The following is a 21,780-nucleotide window of genomic DNA, read 5'->3' as shown; positions in this document are numbered from 1 at the left end:
AAAAGCAGGAACGGCCCCGAGCTCCTAAGAAACAAACGCAGGCTGGCCAACAGGTCCCACCAGGGATCGGCCTATCAGCTACAGACCAAAGTCTGTGTGTTCTCTATAAAGGCAGAGCTGAAAAATCGCTCAGAGCACAAAGAAATCCTGAAAAGGGGATGAAAACACCAAATAAAATAAGAAAAAACGGAGAGCAGAACAGAAACAGTCCTTCAGGCACGCGTGAAGGAAAAACCTGCAGGTGGTACTAGAGCTCCCAGTGAGGTAGAGGAAAGAGACAGAAAAAATCCGGAGTAGATTCCTTCTGCATGTGGCATACGGCCATTGGGCGATAACCCACATCTAGCATGTCTCACCTATTGCACTGGAAATGTAATTATCACACAAAATATTTTACTTCTCCAATTAAAGAGTTTTCACAATTTAATCCAATTCATGGACATATTTTACACTTTAATCAGCTTATAGCAAAGCTGATTTTTGACATTCTGGCTCCAAAAAAAGAGCACCCCCCCCATCCCTACCTGCTGCGTTCAGAAAGAGACCTTTATTTACAGTACTAGTTCAAGACCATCTGGTCCTATTTAAGAAAGGAGCCACCTTGTAAAAGGAAACAAATTTTACAGCCTTCTAGTGATATACAGAACAAAGCAGATCACTGTAAAGCATTTTAAGCTATCCATCCAAACAAGAGAGATAAATGATGAAAATGCAAATAACCTTACAGCCTTTCAAAAGTCAGTAAATAAATCATCAAGGCGCTACAGCTCCATTTTGGTTTTTGTTTTTTTATGGGCCTTATCAGCTGTCACATTCTGTCTCCACCGATTCTCTCAGTAACAGTCAGAGATCTTTACTGCTGCATGTGTTTACACAGGAAAGTAATTCTGTGTAGTCCAAATTCAACATCACAAATATTCCACCTTCATTACAGGACCAGTTTAGGGGACTGGGGTATGAAACCGAGACAGTATATGATAACAGTAGAGAAGGAGGGTGGTGCTCTGCTTGGTTTTGCGCTTTGAATTCCACTTAGCTTCAGGAGTGTCCAAGGACAAGGGCAGCAAATTATGGGCTAGATTCAATAAGCCCACGGATTGGATCGGATCCGTGGGCGGGGGACTGATTTACAAAGCGTCCTCATGCAAATGAGGATGCTCAGAATCACGCCCCCAACCGACTGTACGGATCGCTGAATAGCGATCCCGATGCATGCACACACCAGCGACCTTTTTTTTAAACTTTACTTTTTTTTACTTTTTATAGCGAGCCCGTGGTTTTAACCCGCTTTAAACCCGTGGGTTAAAACCACGGGCTCGCACTACGGGGGAAGGCCAGGAGAATCGGGGCAGAAGCAGGGCGGCGATCGGGGCAGAGAGCAGGAGAAGCAGTCGGAAATGACGTGAGCGACTGGTCCCCATCAGTCGCTTGTTTGCTGATCAGCCAGCCCACTCTGTGTTCCAGTTTTTTGTCAGTGAATCGCTGCCTGCATACTTTACATGCTGTTTCCCCTCATTTGCACGCGCGGATCGGATTGGAGGATGATCGGCCACAAGGTTAGTGAGTTAAGTGGTTGGGACTTGATCGGTGGGCTTAGTGAATCTAGCCCTATGTCGGAACTCATCCACTCAATTTCTGTGGCCACTGGAAAAAGTCATGTGTATGCGGTCACACAAATTACACAAAACTGGCTATATATACCACCAGGGTTCTCCTCCTCATTATATAAATTACAATTAACTAGAAACCAAAGATGAACTGCTTCTCCACAAACAATTCTCACTTCCATGATACAACTTTAAGCAAAGCTGCACTCTCATCCATGGGAAGGGATTACATTTTGACTCAAGCCTCGTGTGTTCACTAATCTTAAATCCCATCCTTTCACAAGAAAGATCTTCTTTGAAGAGCTAAAATGAAAATATTCTGTAAATTTACTGAATGATGGTAACTGCTAAGAATGGAAGAGGATTTTATTTTTTATGGGGCGGAAGTTCAGGTTATTATTGATCCCAAGACTTACTTGTGTTGCACATCCAGCTGTTCCAACAGCTCCTGTTTCTGTGTTTCCTGTGTCGTTATTTGCATCTCCTGAGTCATTATCTTCTGCTGCAACTCAGACATTTTCCCTCTTAATACAATAATAGTCTGCATTGAGAAACAGAACAAATTTAGACAGGGATAGAAAAATGTAAAGCTACATCTCAAGCTTAGAAGATAAAGACAACAGGAAGACATATCAAAGACTCAGGTACAAATCACTTTACAATTCCCCCTCCATATTTGCGGTTTCCGTATCTACAAATTTGATTATTCGTGATTTTAAAACAAAAAATGCTTTTTCATTTTTCAGGCTATTTTAAGCCCTGGAAGCCCCCCCCCCCCCCCTTAAGCCTTACCTAGTGGTCTAGCGGGTTTTCGGGGCAGGAGCATTCTTCCTACGCTAGTGCCTCATACAGATCGCTCACAGGAAATGGCTCGAGAGACTACGGGAGCTCAAGGCAGCCATTTCCTGTGAGCGATCTGCATGGGGCAGGAGCGTGGGAAGATCCTAATTTTGGGCCTACCCCGAGCCCACCCAAAACAGCCTCAAACATGTCCCCTTATTATTTGGAAAATCTGCAGTGGAAAAACAACCAAATTCTGCCTTTCAAAAATCGCAATTTGGACATTTTCAGTGGATGGACTTTTTTGGCTATTTTGAGAAGTCCATCAGCTTTGAAAATAAGCGCCATCAGTTCAATTCTCAGACTTGGGGATAAGAAAGCTAAACTAGCATCAGGCTAAAATATTGATCTCAAACTAATTCTCAGCAACTGATCAAAATAGTAGCACTAGTAGAATTTTGATAGGGTACAACCTCTGGGATATTCAGAGTGGATCCGTCACTTCAAAAGCATTCAGCAGTGAAGGCTGTACTTATTACAGAAGGTCTCCTGTCCTGTAGCATCATGAGACCAAGAGCAGTGTTCTCCCTAGGGCCTTTTAGCCGGGCGGTCTGCCCGGGTAATTTAGATGACCGCCCGGATATCATCCGCTGTGAATTCTGCTGCTGCCACCGGTGTTCAACATTTAAAAAAAAAAAAAAAAAACTGGCTTGGAGATTTCAGTCTTAGCCCATAGCAAACTTATGCTCCGGGGCTCTAACATGTGCATGCTTGCTTCCCTTCTCTTCCCTCCGAAACCGGAAGTTATGTCCAGGGAGGGAAGAGAAGGGAAGTCGGCACACACATGTTAGAGCCAAAAGCATGCGTTCGCTATGGGCTAAGGCAGGAGACAGGTCAGTGAAATTTACAATTTGCTCTTCTTGCTGCTGGGTCCTGCCTACTTTCTGTTTCCATGAAGGCAGGACCCGGCAGCATTTCCCCAATAGGTCGATCGCGATCTTGGGCCGATCAGCCTTCCTCTCCCCGACGGCAGAATTGACGTCGGGGAGAGGAATGCTGGTCAGCCCAAAGCAGAGAGAGCTTGGGGCGGCGGCGGCTTTGGGGCCTGTTATCCGATGGCGGCGGCTTTGGGGCCTGTTCCCCGATGGCAGCAGCAGTGGCAGTGGCTTGGGGGAGGGCAGGCGGGAGACTTCTGACCCGATTTTTTTTTCCCCCTACTCTTTCAGGATACTGTGTGACCTGTAACAAAAGCATAACACTTCTGATATACTTGTACTGTTCTGAGCCCCATTTTCTTTAGATGCACTTAAAAATGGGGAATTTGGAAACTTGCTTGAAAGTGACCCAGTTCTAATGCAGGAGACTGAAAGCAGATTTCTCAAAGTACTCTGCCATAGTTTTTTTTTTTTAGTACTCAGAAACCTCAGGCAGTTTTCCTTTCTGTCAGTGGTTAATACAAAGTAATCATTAAAACTGGAATACTGTACTAAATGCTAAGAAGGTCATTGGTATAAAAATGGGCTTCTTAACGTTTTGTGCACACTAAGCTTTAGTAAAAGAGTCCCAAAATAATTTTTTTTTAAAAGAATTCTTTATTCATTTTTGAAATCCAATACATAGTGCAACAGAGAGAGAGAGAGAGACATAAGGGGGAAGGATACTGGATGGAATTGGGTTGGAGGGTAGGAAAGGGGGCAAATGCTGATGGAAGTGGGGGGAAAGGAGAGGAGAGAGTGAAATGACAGACCATGGGGGTGTGGGAGAGGGAAGGGAAGAAGAGGAGAGAGATGCCAGACCATGGGAGGAGGGAAGGGACGAAGATGGATGCCAGAATAATAGGGGTGAAGGGAGAGATGGAAGGGGAATACGAGGAGAGAAGATGCCATATAGAAGGGGCAGAGAGACGGTAGACAGTGGATGAAAAGAAGAGAGTGACAAGACTATGAGGAAAGTAGAAACCAGAGAAGACAATGTAGAAAAAAAAAATTATATTTATTTATTTTTTTTGCTTTAGGGGAGATGCATCGCTGTTTCTGTGGTGTTACACTGTATGCAGAGTCCAGCTTCTTGATGGTTCAATTTAACCTTTGTCTACGTTTTTCTATTTTATCCCCCCCTTTTAAAAAACTGTAGAGCGTTTTTTTAGCACCGGCCATGGTGGTAATTGCTCAAAATTCTATGAAAGTCTGAGCTGTTACCACCATGGCTAAAAACCACATTACAGTTTTGTAAAAGGGAGAGGGGTTAGTTTGTGATTAATAATAATAATAACTTTATTTTTCTATACCGCCACAATCTTGCGACTTCTAGGCAGTTTACAATCAGGAGAGCTGGACATTCAGCGAGTTACAATATACAGATAGTCAGAGGAAATACAGAGTGCAGAAACATTTAGGAAGCAGAATTATAAATATACAATTTGCTGAGCGAGAGTATAAGATATACAGATTGGAAGAAATTTCCAAGTGGGCCTGTTAGGAGAAGGCCATGCAATTCAAAAAGTACAGCGAAAATTACGATAATAACAATTTATATATGTCACAGAACCAAGAGTTCTATGTGTAATTCCATACTAGGCGAAGGTGTTTTCTGTGTTCTGTGTGTTCGAAAGACATGGTTTTCAGTTAGGATTGACTGTGTAGGATTGATCTGTACTAGTCTGGCTTGTTTAGTTTTACAATGGGTGTATCGATGTTATACTGCTCACTGCAGTATGTAAGATGCTGCCTTTTCCTAGGTACACTCTTGTGTGATGTATGGATTGTTACTAAAAATCATGTTTTTCATACAGATTGGGAGGGGGCAAAAAAATGATGGGCCTCGGGTGTCACATATGCTAGATACCCCACTGCCTTCATAGTTTATATCTAATCCACAAGCCTGCTTTTAGGATGTACAGGGTATGTATCCCTCTGATTCATGACAATTTCACTTCTCATGTTATCTTATCCATTCTTTTTATTATACAACTGCCCAGATAAGCATCATTCTTTGACGTGATTTGACCTTGAAAACTAACAGCAACAGTGTTCTCCCAGAAATTTTTTCCAGCCATGAAAAACATTTGCTGCATTTAGTGTGCCAAAAAAACATTTGCTCCGTTTAGTGTGCCTGAGTTAAAAAAGTTTGAGAGACGCTGCTCTATACCATTTGAAAGAGGGCAAATATCTAATTATTCACCTCTGGAATTGGATACTTCTTAAATTTAATAAAAAATTATGGAACAAGTGTCAAACCTTAAGAAAGGCAGTCATATTGAGCATTGGAAAATAATTAATAATAATTAACTAATACAAATAGTACACGTTTAGGGCTCCTTTTACTAAGCTGCGATAGCAGTTTTACCGCGCGCTTAGCTCGCGCAGAATTGCCGCACGTGCTAGATGCTAACGCCAGCATTGAGCTGGCGTTATTTCTAGCCATGTAGCGCGGCAATTCTGCACGCGCTAAAAACGCTATTGAAGCTTAGTAAAAGGAGCCCTTAATTTTCCCACCACCAAATTTCCCCGTCCCGCCCCACCCGCTACTTTTTCATGCCACCCGGCTGGAAAAAATTTCTGGGGAGAACACTGAAGAGCTTACATGCGAATCAGTGAATATTTGTGTTTTTTTTTCATGTATAATGCTAGGAGAAGAAAAAACAAACAAGAGTAAATGGCCCCTATGACAGTTGTTTCTTTATTGCATCCTTGCTCGCTCTAACCTTATTGCATTCCGAGTCAGAAAACACTGAGTGCTCCTGATAAAATTTTAATCCTAGACGTTGGCAACATGGTCTTAAAGCCACAGTCCAACTGGCCATATGAGCTCCTAGGCAGAAAGCCGTATCCTCAATGTGGAATGTATTTCACAAGTACATAAATAAAATAAAGAGCAAAATGCATAGGCTAGTTCCAATTGACTTAAGTATCAAGTGGAAATTATAAATCTAATTAGACTTTCCGTACGTCAAACGTTTCAGCCTCAGTGTCTGCTTAAGGGGGCAGGGGTTTTTTGGTTTGTTTGTTTTTTTTACAAGGGTTGGACAAGCGATTCTTAAATGTAGCCCCAGCAGTTGGGACACGAAGCTGATGCCAGACAGACTTCTACAGTCTTTGTACCATATATGGCAAGACAGATCAGGACGGACTGGCATTAGCTTTGACAGGTAATGTGGCCGATGCTAGACGGACTTCTACGGTCTGAATCCCATATATGGTATGGGGCAAGTATGCGTATATTACAACACATTCATTTCATCTGAGCACAGGTCTTGCCTATCACAGGGGGAGGGGAGGATATCTTATAGAGGAACTTAGTAAGTAAAATGAATAATTACTGGACTGCTGGTTTAACATTGCCACAAAAATGAATGCAACTGTTGGGCAGACCGGATGGACCAGGCAGGTCTTCATCTGCCATCATTTGCTACTGCATATTGTGTGCAGGGGCATATGTCTAAGTCCAATTCAGACGCATAGGCCAAAGTCAGCAGCAGAAAAATGTCCATTCTTGAAAAATGCATCTTTCCCCCCCCACCCCCCTGAATCGCCTATCTGGATGTCCAGGCTATTGTTTATCATCTATCTCATTACCACATTCTCAACCAAAATTTCATCCAAGTCCCAAACGCCCAGAACAAGACCTTTTGGCATTGTGATGGACTGGCCACCCAGACATGACAACAAAGCAGCGGGGTACCTTACAGGGCACTGCTGTGAACTTCACAAAAAGGGTGCCACAAACATCTCACCAGAACTCCCCTAAAGGTTATGGTGAGCCCCCCAAAACCCACTTGTCTACAACCTCAGTAGCCCTTATGGCTGCAGGTGCCACCTATATGGCAATACAGTAGGGTTTTAGGGGGTGCACATGTTCCACCCAAATGTAGTGGTTAGAGTGGCTTATAGGCCTGGGTCCTCCTCTCTATGGTTCACTAGCTCACCCCCCCCCCCCCCAGGCTATTTAAGAGACCTGTGTGCAGCTCTACTAGGCTTTCCTATAGTAGGTGCCAATGTTCTGGAGACAGGTATGTATGTTTTCATTCTGATCTTTGGGGGGCGGTGTGACGGGTCAGTGAACACTGGGGGAGTGTGTGGGGGTCTTTACTTTGTCTCTGCAGTGGTTATCCGGTCACTTTGGATACTTTTGGGGCACTTGTACCTGTTTTTACATTGTGTAAGTCACGACGTATAAGTTCCGTCCAAGAAGTCTAGTAAAACATTTGATAATCCCTGCAGGACGACTAAGTCTAGGTCGGCCCACATTGCGTTCCAACCACCTCTAAATATGCCCCTTTCAGCTCTGGGAGCACAGCAACATTCAGAGGCCTAAAAAATGCCCTGGTTATCGGCACTTGGACAACCTATCTTTTAGGTTGCCCAAGTACTGATTTGGGCGGGTTTTTAGATGTGTGTAAGTTTTGATTATGAGCCCCTAAGTTCCTAAAAGGAAAATCCATAGACTTTGAAAAAACCTCTGCTTATTTTGGGATAAGCAGCATAAAGTCTGTTTTACTCTTTTGGGATCTTGTCGGGTACTGGTGACCTGGATTGATGGACCTTCAGCCTAGTCTAGTATGGCAATGCTTATGTTCTTAGGCTTGGGCTCCAAAGTAGCTCTGGAAGCACAGGTTAATATCCTGATGTTCTGGGCTTTTTACTAGCTGCAGATTAGACAAACAAGAGCATGTGTCTACATGAGGAGATATAAATTTTATAATAGCTGGGTAACTGAAGCTATAATGAGAAAAGCCTGTTCTAATGTTGTATATTTTTATGTGGACTTTGGGTAGGAGGACCATGTCTTTCCTTTTTTAGGAATGTTGCACTAGTTGTCATTTGATTACCATATAAAATTTAAGACTCTGAACCTTGTATTAAGGTATTGCACCCTGCTCCATATTAGTGATGACATAAATGCAACTCTACATTTTGGAAGAGAGAGAATATATAATAGAGAATGACACGGGGACAGATTTTTCCCTGTCCCCGTGGGTACTCATTTTCCCGTCGCCACAAGTTCTTTTCCTGTCCCTGCCCCATTTCTGCAAGCTCCGTCCTCATCTGCACAAGCTTTAAACACTTTAAAACCATAAGTAGCAACATTCTAGAGCTCAGATTGTGATGTCATCATGCCTCAGTCCACCAATGCCTAAGCTCTGTCCTCATCTGCACAAGCCTCAAACACTTTAAAACCAAAAGTAGCACCATTCTAGAGCTCAGATTGTGATGTCATAATGCCTCATTCCACCAATGCCTAAGCTCCGTCCTCATCTGCACAAGCCTCAAACACTTTAAAACCACAAGTACCAACATTCTAGAACTCAGATTGTGATGTCATAATGCCTCATTGCACCAATGCCTAAGCTCCGTCCTCATCTGCACAAGCCTCAAACACTTTAAAACCAAAAGTAGCACCATTCTAGAGCTCAGATTGTGATGTCATAATGCCTCATTCCACCAATGCCTAAGCTCCGTCCTCATCTGCACAAGCCTCAAACACTTTAAAACCACAAGTACCAACATTCTAGAACTCAGATTGTGATGTCATAATGCCTCATTCCACCAATGCCTAAGCTCTGTCCTTATCTGCACAAGCCTCAAAACACTTTCAAATCACAAGTAGCAACAATCTAGTGCTCAGATTGTGATGTCATAATGCCTCATCTGCACAAGCCTCAAACACTTTTAAATCATAAGTAGCAACATTCTAGAGCTCAGATTGTGACGTCATAATGCCTCATTCTACCAATGCCTAAGCTCCGTTCTCATCTGCACAAGCCTCAAACACTTTACAATCATAAGTGTTCGAGGCTTGTGCGGTTAAGGCAGAGCTTACAGGAATGGGGCAGGGACAGCGAAAGTGACAAAACTCACGGGAACAGGATGGGGAAATTGATTTCATGCAGGGAGAAAAATTTGCCCCCGTGTCATTCTCTATATAATTTGACTTTTAAACTGGCCACTCTGAATCAAGTAAAGGGAATTTATGCATCGTTTTCCAAGTGTAAGTTGTCTTGAACAAATATAATCAAATTATATCTTTAATCAAGATCAGCAAATAACTTTTTGGCTTCTTCAAATTCTTAAATTTGTGGGAACTGGACTTGAACAAATCTTTCAGCAAGGTTACCTCATTAGCTTCAGATAATTTGTCCTCCCTCTCTTGGAACTTCTTGTTCTGGGACTCCATGCTCTTCTTATATGATTTATTTAGTTCAATCTGCTCCTTTCGTTTGTTCTCAGCCTCCTGTTCCTTTTCCTGTAACTGTTTAATCCGAGCATGGAGCTCCTGGTTACGGTCCACCTCTCGCTGAAAAAAAAACAGCAAAGGACAAGAAAGAAAGGAATCAGGACTGTATTGAAACTCTGTTCTTCTTTCTCTCTCCTCTTACAAATGAAGAAAATAACTTGTAAATAAAGCAAGTGGGTTGTAGTTTGAGGGTCGAGGCAGTTTGCAAGGCGATAGTTTTTGGAATGGGGCAATTTGTGGTGTTGGATTCAGGTAACAACGATCCCCAGTTGTGCTGACACTTGGTTCAAAATGATGCCAGTGACTCCTAGCAATAGCCCTTATCAATAGTACAACAAGGCTACCCCTAGGGGTCACTGAAGTCACTTAAAACCAAGAATGCTGGCAAAAGCAGGAGCAACAGGAGATTGCTTTTGCCCAAACTCACTAGGGACTATGAATTTATTAAGCCTTTGATTAGGTAAACACAGACAGACATAATGGAAATCCAGACAGACTGTTTTTAGACATGAATGTTTGCATTCTAGTAAGTTTTCAATTTATATGTGGTTTATGATTTAAGTTGGAGCTGTCCCGACCCTATGACATCATCAACCAATATAACAAGAAAGTGCGAGAAGGCGGCTTCCATTCCAAAACTAGGGTCCAGATGCACTAAAGGCACTGTGCGTCTAATGGATCATTGCTAAACCGGTTTAGCGCCAACTTTATGTTGCTGACTGATGTACTCGATGGCTCACCAAGCGTTTTCCCATGCATCCGCTGCAGCCTTCAACTCAGCTAAGCAAACTAGCTCATCAGTTTTAAAATGAGATCATTAATGTTCAGCTACAAAATGGGGGGATCACTGCTGGGGGTAAGTAACCTTGAAAGAGACCTGGGAGTAATGGTTGATACAACACTGAAGGCATCGGCACAATGCGCCACAGCCTCAAGGAAAGCAAACAAAATGCTTGGAATCATTAAGAAGGGCATCACGGCCAGGACAAAGGAAGTCATCCTGCCACTTTATCGCGCAATGGTGCGCCCACATAAGAACATAAGAACATAAGAAGTGCCTCCGCCGGGTCAGACCACAGGTCCATCCTGCCCAGCAGTCCGCTCCCGCGGCGGCCCAAACAGGTCAAAACCTGTCTAATCATCAGAAGGGGCTCCCTTGCCACCTTGGTTTCCCATTTAAGTCCTGCCTTCCTATCGAAGTCCTAGCCCTCCGGTCTTGCACATGCACGACCTGGTTGGTTTAATTCTCATTACCTGGTTAACTTCCTATACTTGTGTTACATCCCAGCTCCTCCCTCAGTATCCCACGATCCCTTTATCCCTCAGGAAACCATCCAATCCCTGTTTGAATCCTTGTACCGTACTCTGCCTGATCACTTCCTCCGGTAGCGCATTCCAAGTGTCCACGACCCTTTGGGTGAAAAAAAACTTCCTTGCATTTGTTTTGAACCTGTCTCCCTTCAGTTTCTCAGAATGCCCCCTCGTATTTGCTGTCCCCTTCAGTCTGAAGAATCTGTCCCTATCCACCCTCTCTATGCCCCTCATGATCTTGAAGGTCTCTATCATATCTCCCCTGAGCCTCCTTTTCTCCAGAGAGAAGAGCCCCAGCCTATCCAGCCTCTCGGCGTATGAGCAGTGTTCCAGCCTGGAGTACTGTGTCCAGTATTGGTCACCGCACCTCAAGAAAGACATGGCAGTACTCGAGGGAGTCCAGAGAAGAGCAACTAAACTGATAAAGGGTATGGAAAACCTCTCATATACTGACAGGCTAAAAAAGCTGGGGCTATTCTCCCTTGAGAAGTGGAGACTTAGAGGAGACATGATAGAAACCTTCAAGATCCTGAAAGGCATAGAAAAAGTGGACAGGGACAGATTTTTCAGATTATGGGGAAGCACAAGTACAAGGGGGCACTCAGAGAAATTGAAAGGAGACAGGTTTAGAACAAACGCTAGGAAGTACTTTTTCACCCAAAGGGTGGTGGATATGTGGAACGCACTTCCAGAAGCTGTGATAGGCCAGAACAAGTTACATGGCTTCAAAGAAGGTTTGGATAGGTTCCTAGAGAACAAGGGAATTGAGGGGTAAAGATAAGAATTAAGGATAGGGATAGGAGTAGAGATAGATTATAAAAATAGTCAAGGACCACTGCTCAGGCAATGGGCCTGATGGGCCGCCGCGGGAGCGGACCGCTGGGTGAGATGGATCTCTGGTCTGACTCAGCGGAGGCAACTTCTTATGTTCTTATGTTCTTAATATTAAAACCAGCCCACCAATCAATGCCCTAGAATAGCCTTGGAATGCACAAAAAAATAGTGATTAGTTATACCAACCCCCAAAAAATCAACATGTCTAGACTGTTACCGACAGGTCTGCCATAAAAAAAGAGAGCAGCAGGAGGGATGTCCACTCCCTCCTGCCTCGAAAACCTTTGTCCCCACGCTCCTGAACCCCATCGCAAAGATCAAGGCCACCCTAACTCCACCACACACTCCCAACACCCTCCCCCTCGTGAAGATCAGGGCAACCCAACCCCCCCCCCCCCGCCTGCAGGAGGGATGCCCACTCCTCTCCTGCCTTGGCCACCCGGACCCTCTCACACACATCCCAACCCCCCCCCCCCCCAGCACACATCGCATGTACTTTCAGAAAAGGCCAACATCTGAAGGAAGAGTTTAACAATCACTGTTTTGTTTGCCCTTTAGGCAAGAATAAGAATTTACTACATAACGGAGTGAATGAGATTTAGGGCTCCTTTTACGAAGGCGTGTTAATAGCCTTCAAAGCAGCTAAGTTGGACAAACAACTCACCACTCTGTTATCTTCATCCACAGATTACAAAACCTTCAAGAAAGAAATTAAAACTATACTCTTCAAAAAACACAACAATCCCAACCCAACATCCAACACTCTATAAACCCTTAGTACTCTCTAATTTTTCTAGTTACCAAACATTATCTAAAACCCATAATTATCCCTTATAATTTTATCTTATCGTTTATTCTATTACTTCAAAGTTGAACTGTAATTCGTGTTTTTAGTTTGGATGTAATCCGCTTTGAACCGCAAGGTAATGGCGGAATAGAAATCACTAATGTAATGTAATGTGTTAGAGCCTTAACGCACGGAATAGCGCGCGCTAAATTGTCCCGCGCACTAGCCGCTACCGCCTCTTTTTGAGCAGGCGGTAGATTTTCAGCTAGCGCATGCTAATCCGGTGCGTGCACTAAAACGCTTAGCGCACCTTCGGAAAAGGAGCCCCTGGTGCTTTACTATTTGAAACATTTCCCTATGCTTTCAAAAACTGTTACATAGATGGTAAGAACTGACCACCGCTTTCAAGTTTCAAGTTTCAAGTTTATTAAATTTTGATTTTACGCAATATCAAATATTTCAATGCGTATTACATAATTGAAATGTACAATAAAAAAACTAGGGTGACAAATACAAATAAGACAAAATTAAACAAACTAATCATTATGTATTATTAATACAAACTGAAACAAGTGGGTAAAGAAAAAATGGAATTACAATTTAAAAAAAAAAAAAAAATTTTTAACAATTAAGGTTTATACATAAGGGTAGGGTAGGTGAGAAAAGTAATGAAGGAAAGAAAGAGAGAAAGAAAAAAAAAAAAGATGTTTTGATAGAAAAGAAAGAAATGTAAGATTAAAAGAACTCTTATAATTTCTATGTTGATGTTCTACATATTTGATTCCTTTGATGTTCTGCATATTTGATTCCTAAAGGATAAATATTGTGTTTATTATCATTATCTATTTATGTATTGAATGCATCTCTATAAAGAATGCTTTTCAAACCATGTTTAAATTTGTCTAATGATGTTTCGTTACGTAAATAAATAGGTAGATTATTCCACAGTTGAGGTGCTTGCACTGAAAATATAGTTGTTCTTCTTGTCCCAATTATTTTTAATGAAGGGATAGTTAGTAAATTTTGTTGTGTTGATCTTAGCGTCCTTAACGAAGAATAAGGGATTAATAGTCTATCTAGAAATAATGGCGTGTGTACTTGTTGGATTTTAAATGTTAGTAATGCAATTTTAAATGTAATTCTATGTATAATTGGTAACCAGTGTGCATCTTGTAAAAGCGGAGTAACATGGTCATATTTCTTTGAGTTTGTTATAATTTTAATGGCTGTATTTTGATAAACATTCCTTATTTATATTTGATCCTGACAAAGATTTGGTATTGTGCCGATTATGAATATTTATGATAGTGTTTTATAGAACAGTGAAGAGTTAGGATTTTATACATTTATACCTTTGGTGGAGTTTTTTAAGCCTATGATTGAAGGTGAGCCTGTTTTATGTTCCCCGCTGGGATCCAAAAGGGTTTGGCTTACCCGAGGCTTTTTCTCCACCTTTTGATTCAATGTATTAAAAGGTGGCTGGTCCTGGTATGATTGGATAGTGTTTTTATAGTGCGCGTGTTTTGTCCAAATCTCCTCTATACATAATGTGTGAGTAATCCTGCGCTAACTTGAGAAAGACATGGGGGAAGCCACTGCTTGCCCTGGATCGGTAGCACGGAATGTTGCTACTCTTTGGGGTTCCGGAATCTTGCTATTCTTTGAGATTCTGTATGAAATGTTGGTACTCCTTGGGTTTTGGCCAGGTACTAGTGACATGGAGTAACCACCGTGAGGAAGGGCTACTGGGCTACATGGACCATTGGTCTGACCCAGTATGGCTATTCTTATGTTCTTACGTGAGCCAAGTATAGGACAATCAAGCCATTGTAACATCACTGATGGAGGTTGACTCTGCGGCACTGTAGAATGAGGCATTATAACATCACAATCTCAGCTCTGGAATGTTGCTCTCATTGGGTTTTGGCCAGGTACTAGTGACCTGGATTGGCCACCGTGAGAACGGGCTACTGGGCTTGATGGACCTTTGGTCTGACCCAGTATGGCTATTCTTATGTTCTTACGTGAGCCAAGTATAGAGCAATCAAGCCATTCTAACATCACTGATGAGGTTGGCTCTGAGGCACTGTAGAATGAGGCATTATGACATCACAATCTCAGCTCTAGAATGTTGCTCACAATGGGGTTCTGGAATCTTTCCACTCTTTGAGATGCTGGAACATTGCTACTCTTTGGGTTTTTGCCAGGTACTAGTGACCTGGATTGGCCACCTTGAGGATGGGCTACTGGGCTTCAAGGATCATTGGTCTGACCCACAGGTTAAAACCACAGGCTTGCCCTTTGGGAAAGGGCAAGAGAGTCGGGGCAGAGAGCAGGGTGGCAGAAGGCAGGGCAGTCGGAAAGGACCTGAGCGACTGGTCCTCAGCAGTCACTTATTTTTGATCGGTCAACCCAGTTGATGTCCCTCATTTTTTTTTTTTTTTTTTTTTAGTGAATCGCTGCCTGCCTACATTTGCACACACAGATCAGAATAGGATCGGCAAAGAAGTTAGTAAATCGGGTCGGAGGAAAATCGAGTCGCAAAGGGGTCACAAACCGATCGGTTTGCTTAGTGAATCTAACCCATAGTTCGTCCTTCCTGCTAAGATTAGCCGTTATAGTTCTTCCTTCTAGTACAACCAAGCACAGTAGCAAAATACTCAATTTATATACATAGCGATGAATCTACCAAATTGTGCAAAGGTCTCTCTAAGGCTCTCTAAGGGGAAAGGAATTAAATGACTGCTGGATCTCAGCTCCACTCTTCCTGCATTACAAGGCACTGCCACCTCAAGTAACTGTTTAAAAATTATAATATTTAGACAATTACCTTGTATTATATTTCTGGGATTCAAATTCCTCTTGTTCTTTAGACAAGAACATAATTAATGAAGACAAATGTTGACAGATCCAGTCCTTGCATAGACTGTCAGTCACTTCCACATCAGACCGACATGTGGAACACAAAAGATTACAAATTCACACAGGTTTAAGTAAGAGAAGAAAAGAAAAGAAACACTAACCATGGTATGCAACAAGATAACAAGATCGAAACATTCAAAATACTGAAGGGAATAGACTTAGCAGATAAAGACAGGTTGTTCACCCTCTCCAAAGTAGGGAGAACGAGAGGGCACTCTCTGAAGTTGAAAGGGGATAGATTCCGTACAAAAGTAAGGAAGTTCTTCTTCACTGAGAGAGTGCTAGAAAACTGGAATGCTCTTCCAGAGGCTGTTTAGGGGAAAACACCCTCCAGGGATTCAAGACAAAGTTAGACAAGTTCATAATGAACAAGGACGTACGCTGGTAGGACTAGTCTCAGGGTGCTGGTCTTTGACCTAAGGGCTGCCGCGGGAGCGGACTGCTGGGCACGATGGTCTGACCCAGAAGCGGCATTTCTTATGTTCAATAAAATGCAAAAGCTAATTTATATATAAGATAAAGAGTATGCGGAGCCAATTTGTTAGTGGTTTATAATTTTAATTTTTGGTGGGCAAATTTATATTTAATTTATAGATTTGAAAAAATGAATGCGGATACGCTGGGACATACTAAGAGATTTAAGTTAATCTGGGGCCCTTTTACATAGCAGGAGGGAGAGAGGATAGGCTGGTGAACTGTCTCCCAGGAGCAAGAACTAAGGACATCGCCGACAGAATTGAAAGGATCCTAGAAGGAGCAGAGACGAAGGAGACAGCAGTACTAGTCCACGTCGGGACAAATGATGTCACCAGGAGAGACTACAAAAGGAATGCACTCACCGAACAGTTCAAGATCTTGGGAAGGAAGCTGAAGATGAGGACACAGAGGATAGCGTTCTCAGAGATCCTACCAGTACCGAGGGCTGATGTGAAGAGGCAGACGGAACTACAATCAATCAATGCATGGATGAGGAGGGTTTTCACTTCGTGAGGAACTGGACAACGTTTTGGGGCAAGAACAAGCTTTTCAGAAGAGATGGACTACACCTGAGCATGGCAGGAACTAGACTACTAGCAAACAATGTCAGGAGAGGAATAGAACAAGCTTTAAACTAAGAAGAAGGGGAAAGCCGTCAGTCGACCAGGAGTCGATGATTCGGAAGTCAGTATCCCAAAAGGATACTGGGTGGGGAAAGTGCGGGGAAGACACCAAAGACACAAAACAGGTGATGAAATGCCAACAGAACCAGATGAATCATGAGGAGGTTAAGAGGAGTCTACTACAAGGGGAGGACGAAAAGAAACAAGAGGAAGGGATGGAACAAAAGGAGGAAAATACGAACTTATCACAAGGGGACAACATAAGTAACAATAAACAGGAGTCTGCAGGACAGGATGGGGATGGCAAGGACAACGAACCACAAGGGAAAGTAACAAAAAAACAAAACTATCAAGACTTAAACTGTATGTACACGAACGCAAGAAGCCTGAAGAACAAAATGGGCGAACTAGAAATCATGGCCAAAGATGAAAACCTAGATGTCATAGCAATCACGGAAATGTGGTGGAACGAAGAAAACAAATGGGACGCAGTACTGCCAGGGTACAAGCTCTACTGAAGAGCAGGACACATCAGAAAAGGGGAGGAGTAGCACTTTATATAAGGGACATCATTCACTCAACCGGAGTGGACGCAGCGGTGGCAGATGACTGACCAGAATCAATATGGGTTAAAATACCAGGAAGAAAGGGAACCGAGATAAAGATGGGAATGTACTACCGCCCATCTGGACAAACAGAGGCAATGGATGAAGAACTGAGGGCCGAATTGAAGAGAGAATGTAAACACGCAAACACCATAATTATGGGAGATTTCAACTATCCCAGGATAGACTGGAGCCATGGAGCTTCGAAGTGTTCCAAGGAAACAGAGTTCCTGGAGGCTGTACAAGACTGCTTCTTGGAGCAGCTCGTCAGGGAACCAATGAGAGGGACAGCTATACTGGATTTAATCCTCAGCAGGCTGAAAGGACCTACACAAGAAGTGGAAGTAGTAGGACCATTAGGAAACAGTGATCACAACATGATCCGATTCAAAATGGAAATAGAAATGCCTAAGGGGAGAAGGACCATTGCAACAACGTTCAACTTCAAGAAAGGAAATTATGACGCCATGAGACAAATGGTAAAGAGAAAACTCAAGACAAGCTCCAGAAAAGCAGATGGTGGAGCAAGCCTGGACATTATTCAAGGACACGGTAAACGAGGCGCAAAACCTGTATATACCCAGATTTAGAAAAGGGAGCAAAAAGAATCAAACAAAAGACCCGGCATGGTTGACCAATGAAGTTAAGAATGTGATAGACAAGAAAAAATCATTCAAGAAATGTAAAAAGGATAAAACCGAGGAAAACTGGAAAGAGCACAGGAAACATCAGAAAGAATGTCACCGTGTGGTCAGAGCAGCGAAAAAAGAGTATGATGAGAGACTTGCCAGGGAGGCACGGAATTTTAAACCATTCTTTCGATATGTGAAAGGAAAACAACTGGTGAGGGAGGAAGTGGGACCCCTGGATGAGGGAGACAGGAAAGGAGTGATAAAAGAGGAAAAGGAGGTGGCAGACAGATTAAACAAGTTCTTCTCGTCAGTCTTCACGAAAGAGGACACATCTAACATGCCGAATCCAGAAAAAACATTCAAGGGGGACCAAGAGGAAAAACTATTATCAATAAAGGTAAGCCTCGAAGACGTACTCGTACAGATAGATAGATTAAAAACTGACAAATCGCCGGGAACAGATGGAATCCACCCGAGAATACTGAAGAAGCTCCGAGACGAAATAGCGGAGTTACTACAAAAGATTTGCAACCTATCCCTGGAAACAGGGGTAATCCTGGAGGACTGGAGGATAGCGAATGTTACAAAGGGATCCAGAGGCGACCCAGGGAACTACAGATCAGTGAACTTAACCTCAGTTCCGGGGAAGATGGCTGAGTCATTAATCAAGGACAGCATCAATGAGCATATAGAGAGAAATAATCTGCTGAGAACCATGCTCAAAGCCGGCAGAGGCAGGAAGAAGATCTTCAAGCGGCCCCGTCACGTCCTGTGGGCTGCGAGCCGGTGCCAGACGGGGGGGTGAGTTAAAGTTGGTCGGGCGGGGGGTGCCTGTTCTTGTGGGGGAGGGGGGTGCCGATGCGAGCGGGGGGGGGGGCGATGTCAGTTCTCGTGCCGGTGCCAGACAGGGGGCGAGTTAAAGTTGGTCGGGCAGGAGGTGCCGATTCGAGCGGGAGGGGGAGCAGCGCCGCTGGCCTCGGGGGGAGGGAACGTATCAAAGCGAGTTTCCATTATTTCCTATGGGGAAACTCACTTTGATAAACGAGTATTTTGGTTTACGAGCATGCTTCTGGAACGAATTATGCTCGTAAACCAAGGTTCCACTGTATATACCTTGTTATACTTATTCTAATACTTGGATCCTCATTTCCTAAATTTGTGGACTAAATAATGTATTATTTCTTCTTTCCCTTACATTGGTGTTGTAAGTAATGTCAGGTTTATTAATTTTCTTTGATTTTCATTCTAGATCTGTATTCAAGTATTAATGTGCTTGTTTAAAAAAAAATTGACAGCTTGCTCAGCATAATCCTTTCTTGCTGGGGTTTTGGGTATGGATTGGGTCTCATGGTGTGGGTTTGGGTTGGGGTGGGGGTTTGGGTTTTGGAGTGGGTGGGGATTGGGGGGATTCTTTGGTTGGGGTGAAAATGTGTTTGATGGTACGTTTGGTGTTCGCGACCTTGTTGTACTGTCGTGCTGTATTGTGTATTTACTGCTGATGTGCCAATAAAACATGATTTATACTAAAAAAAAATTGAATAAATAAAGAATTAAAAAAAATAAAAAAAACCCACTCTATTTTGGAAGAAAACACAAATGAAAGTCTTCTGTGACAAAGAGCATACACAGCAACAGTCTTCAAAGCTACAGAGGATAGACTACTCATGCTGCTTTGTGCAAACATAGCAGGCTATATCATAACACTTACACTGATTTATAAAGTCGCTAACCCCCAAGCCTTGAAGGGAAAAGATAAGTTCCAGCTGCCTGTTTACTGGATGCACAACGAGGATTGGACAAGAAAAGGACCTTACTTCCTTTAAAAAATCTTTAAAAACCTATCTTTTTAAAGACGCTTTTAACATTTAAATTTTAGACATACGACTAAATGTTTCAGGTTTTTAACTTTTTACCCTCCCTTTCGTCTTTCTCTTTTTTGTTTATTCCTTCTAAGAAAGAATTGTAACTTTTCCCCTCCTTCCTTCCCGACTCATGTCTGTTTTATATTTGTAAGAATTATGTTATTTTGTCAGTTTTTGTAACCAGAAATCTTTTTAGAAAGTTGTACATCGCTTAGCAAAATGAATAAGAGATTCATCAAATATCAATAAAAACTTGAAACTTGAATGCTTTTTTTTGAGTTTTTCATCAGGTGTCGTGTGCCTGAAGCAAGAAAACACCTTGCCAGTAAGGGGAAAAAATTCAACGTGCTGCTGTTATTGGACACCCAGAACCACACGAGTTTAACACTGAGGGTGTCGACATCGTCTATATGCCCCCCCAATACAACATCTCTCATCCAACCTCTTGACCAGGGAGGAATAAGAACATTCAAGGTAGAGAATGACACGGTGACAAAATTCATCACCGTTCCCATCCCCGCGGATAACCGCGGGAAACCATCTTCATGTTATTCTTTAAGGAGAGAGGGAAGAATCAGAGTATGAATGGCCACAACCACTGACCCTCAAGCTTTGCTTTGAAGAATGCTGGTGTAGAAGGACTGAGGTTGAAACAGACACTACAGAATGACAGTCTCTGGTATCCAGAGCAGATATTGTGATGTCATAATGCCTCATTCCACCAGTGCCTAAGAGCCAATCACATCAGTGATGTCACAATGGCTTCATTATCCTTGGCTCACATAAGAATCAAAGTATGAATGGGCCCAGCTTTGCTTTGAAGAATGCTGGTGTAGAAGGATTGAGGTTGAAATAGACACTAGAAAATGACATGGGATTATTTCCCGCGGTTATCTATGGGAACGGTGATGAATTTTGTCACCGTGTCATTCTCTAATTCAAGGCGCACTACACATAGGGCTCCTTTTACGAAGCTGCATTAGCGGTTTTAGCGCATGCAGCTTTTTAGCGAGCGCTAAACCCGCGCTACATGGCTAGAACTAACACCAGCTCAATGCTGGCGTCAGCGTCTAGTGCGGCCGGCAGTTTAGCGCGCGTTAAACTGCTAACGCGACTTTGTAAAAGAAGCCCATAGTATTCAATGGAGAGGATTGTCACAGCAATTTACAACGGATCAATGCGGCGTACAACACACGAGAAAATCAGTTAAAACAAGAAAAGACCGAACCTAAACACTGAAAAGAAAAAAAAAATATCCTTTTTGTTGTGGTCTCGTGAATGCAGTCTTCTCATGTCCACTGACAATCTAACAATTATCTCTAATTAAACACCAAATTGAAAAAATGAGTTTTCAATATAGACTTAAATTTTAGAAATGAAGTTCACTTTGAATAACTTCTGGAAGGTTGTTCCATAAGAATGGAGATAAAAAGAAAAAAGCAGAATTACGAATTGATTCATAATGAGCCATTTTTGGTGAAGGAAGTACCAGTCTCTGAGAGCAACTGACCGTAATGTACATATTGGAGTATATGGAATAGTTACAGCAGCTAAGTATGATGGAGCTGCATAATGTAGAGCTTTAAAAGTCTGAATGGAAGATGACCCCAATATGGAGATCATCATGAAAACGTGGAAGGACTTCACTATTGCCGATGCCATCAATATCACTGAAAGAGTGATGAAAGCTGTCAAACCAAAGACAGTGAAATTGTGCTGGAAGAATCTTTGGCTTGAATGTGTAAAGAAGTTCACTGTCATTACCACAGATCCAGTCAAAGTATGGAGACACTGTGGACTTGGAAAAGAAGGTGGGTGGGGAAGGTTTTCAAGATATGGATCTGAGGGATTTTGTTGTGTTGTCTCAGATTGATTGGAATTAACCATTCATATTCTAAGCCAGTTACTAATCTCCCAAAAAGTAGCAAAAACAACCAGTAAAACCAGTGTCTTTATCATAGTTAAAAACCCAAGTCAATATTCTACTTAACAGTAGACTGACACGGGACAGAATTTTTCCCCATCCCCTGGGGAAACCAATCCGTGTCATTCTTTAAGGAAAGAGGGAAGAATCAGAGTATGAATGGGCCCAGCCACTGACCCTCAA

The 21,780-nt window shown here is 42.7% G+C and overlaps 1 protein-coding gene across 3 annotated transcripts in view; it reads right to left on the bottom strand.

The window, feature by feature from the left end:
- The window catches only part of MAD1L1 (mitotic arrest deficient 1 like 1), a 1,000,553-nt gene that overhangs the window by 973,907 nt on the left and 4,866 nt on the right, over positions 1–21,780 (bottom strand). For all 3 annotated transcript variants that reach the window (XM_033963126.1, XM_033963127.1, XM_033963125.1), the window contains exons 4-5: positions 9,501–9,680; positions 2,024–2,148 (exon numbers count right to left, since the gene is read on the bottom strand). In XM_033963126.1, coding sequence (XP_033819017.1) covers positions 2,024–2,148; positions 9,501–9,680 — 305 coding nt within the window. The remainder of the gene's footprint in view (positions 1–2,023; positions 2,149–9,500; positions 9,681–21,780) is intronic.

The sequence above is a fragment of the Geotrypetes seraphini genome, chromosome 11, assembly GCF_902459505.1.
Source record: "Geotrypetes seraphini chromosome 11, aGeoSer1.1, whole genome shotgun sequence".
Lineage (NCBI taxonomy): Eukaryota > Metazoa > Chordata > Amphibia > Gymnophiona > Dermophiidae > Geotrypetes > Geotrypetes seraphini.
Note: the sequence above shows the minus strand (reverse complement) of the source record. Positions and strands in the feature narration are given on the sequence as shown.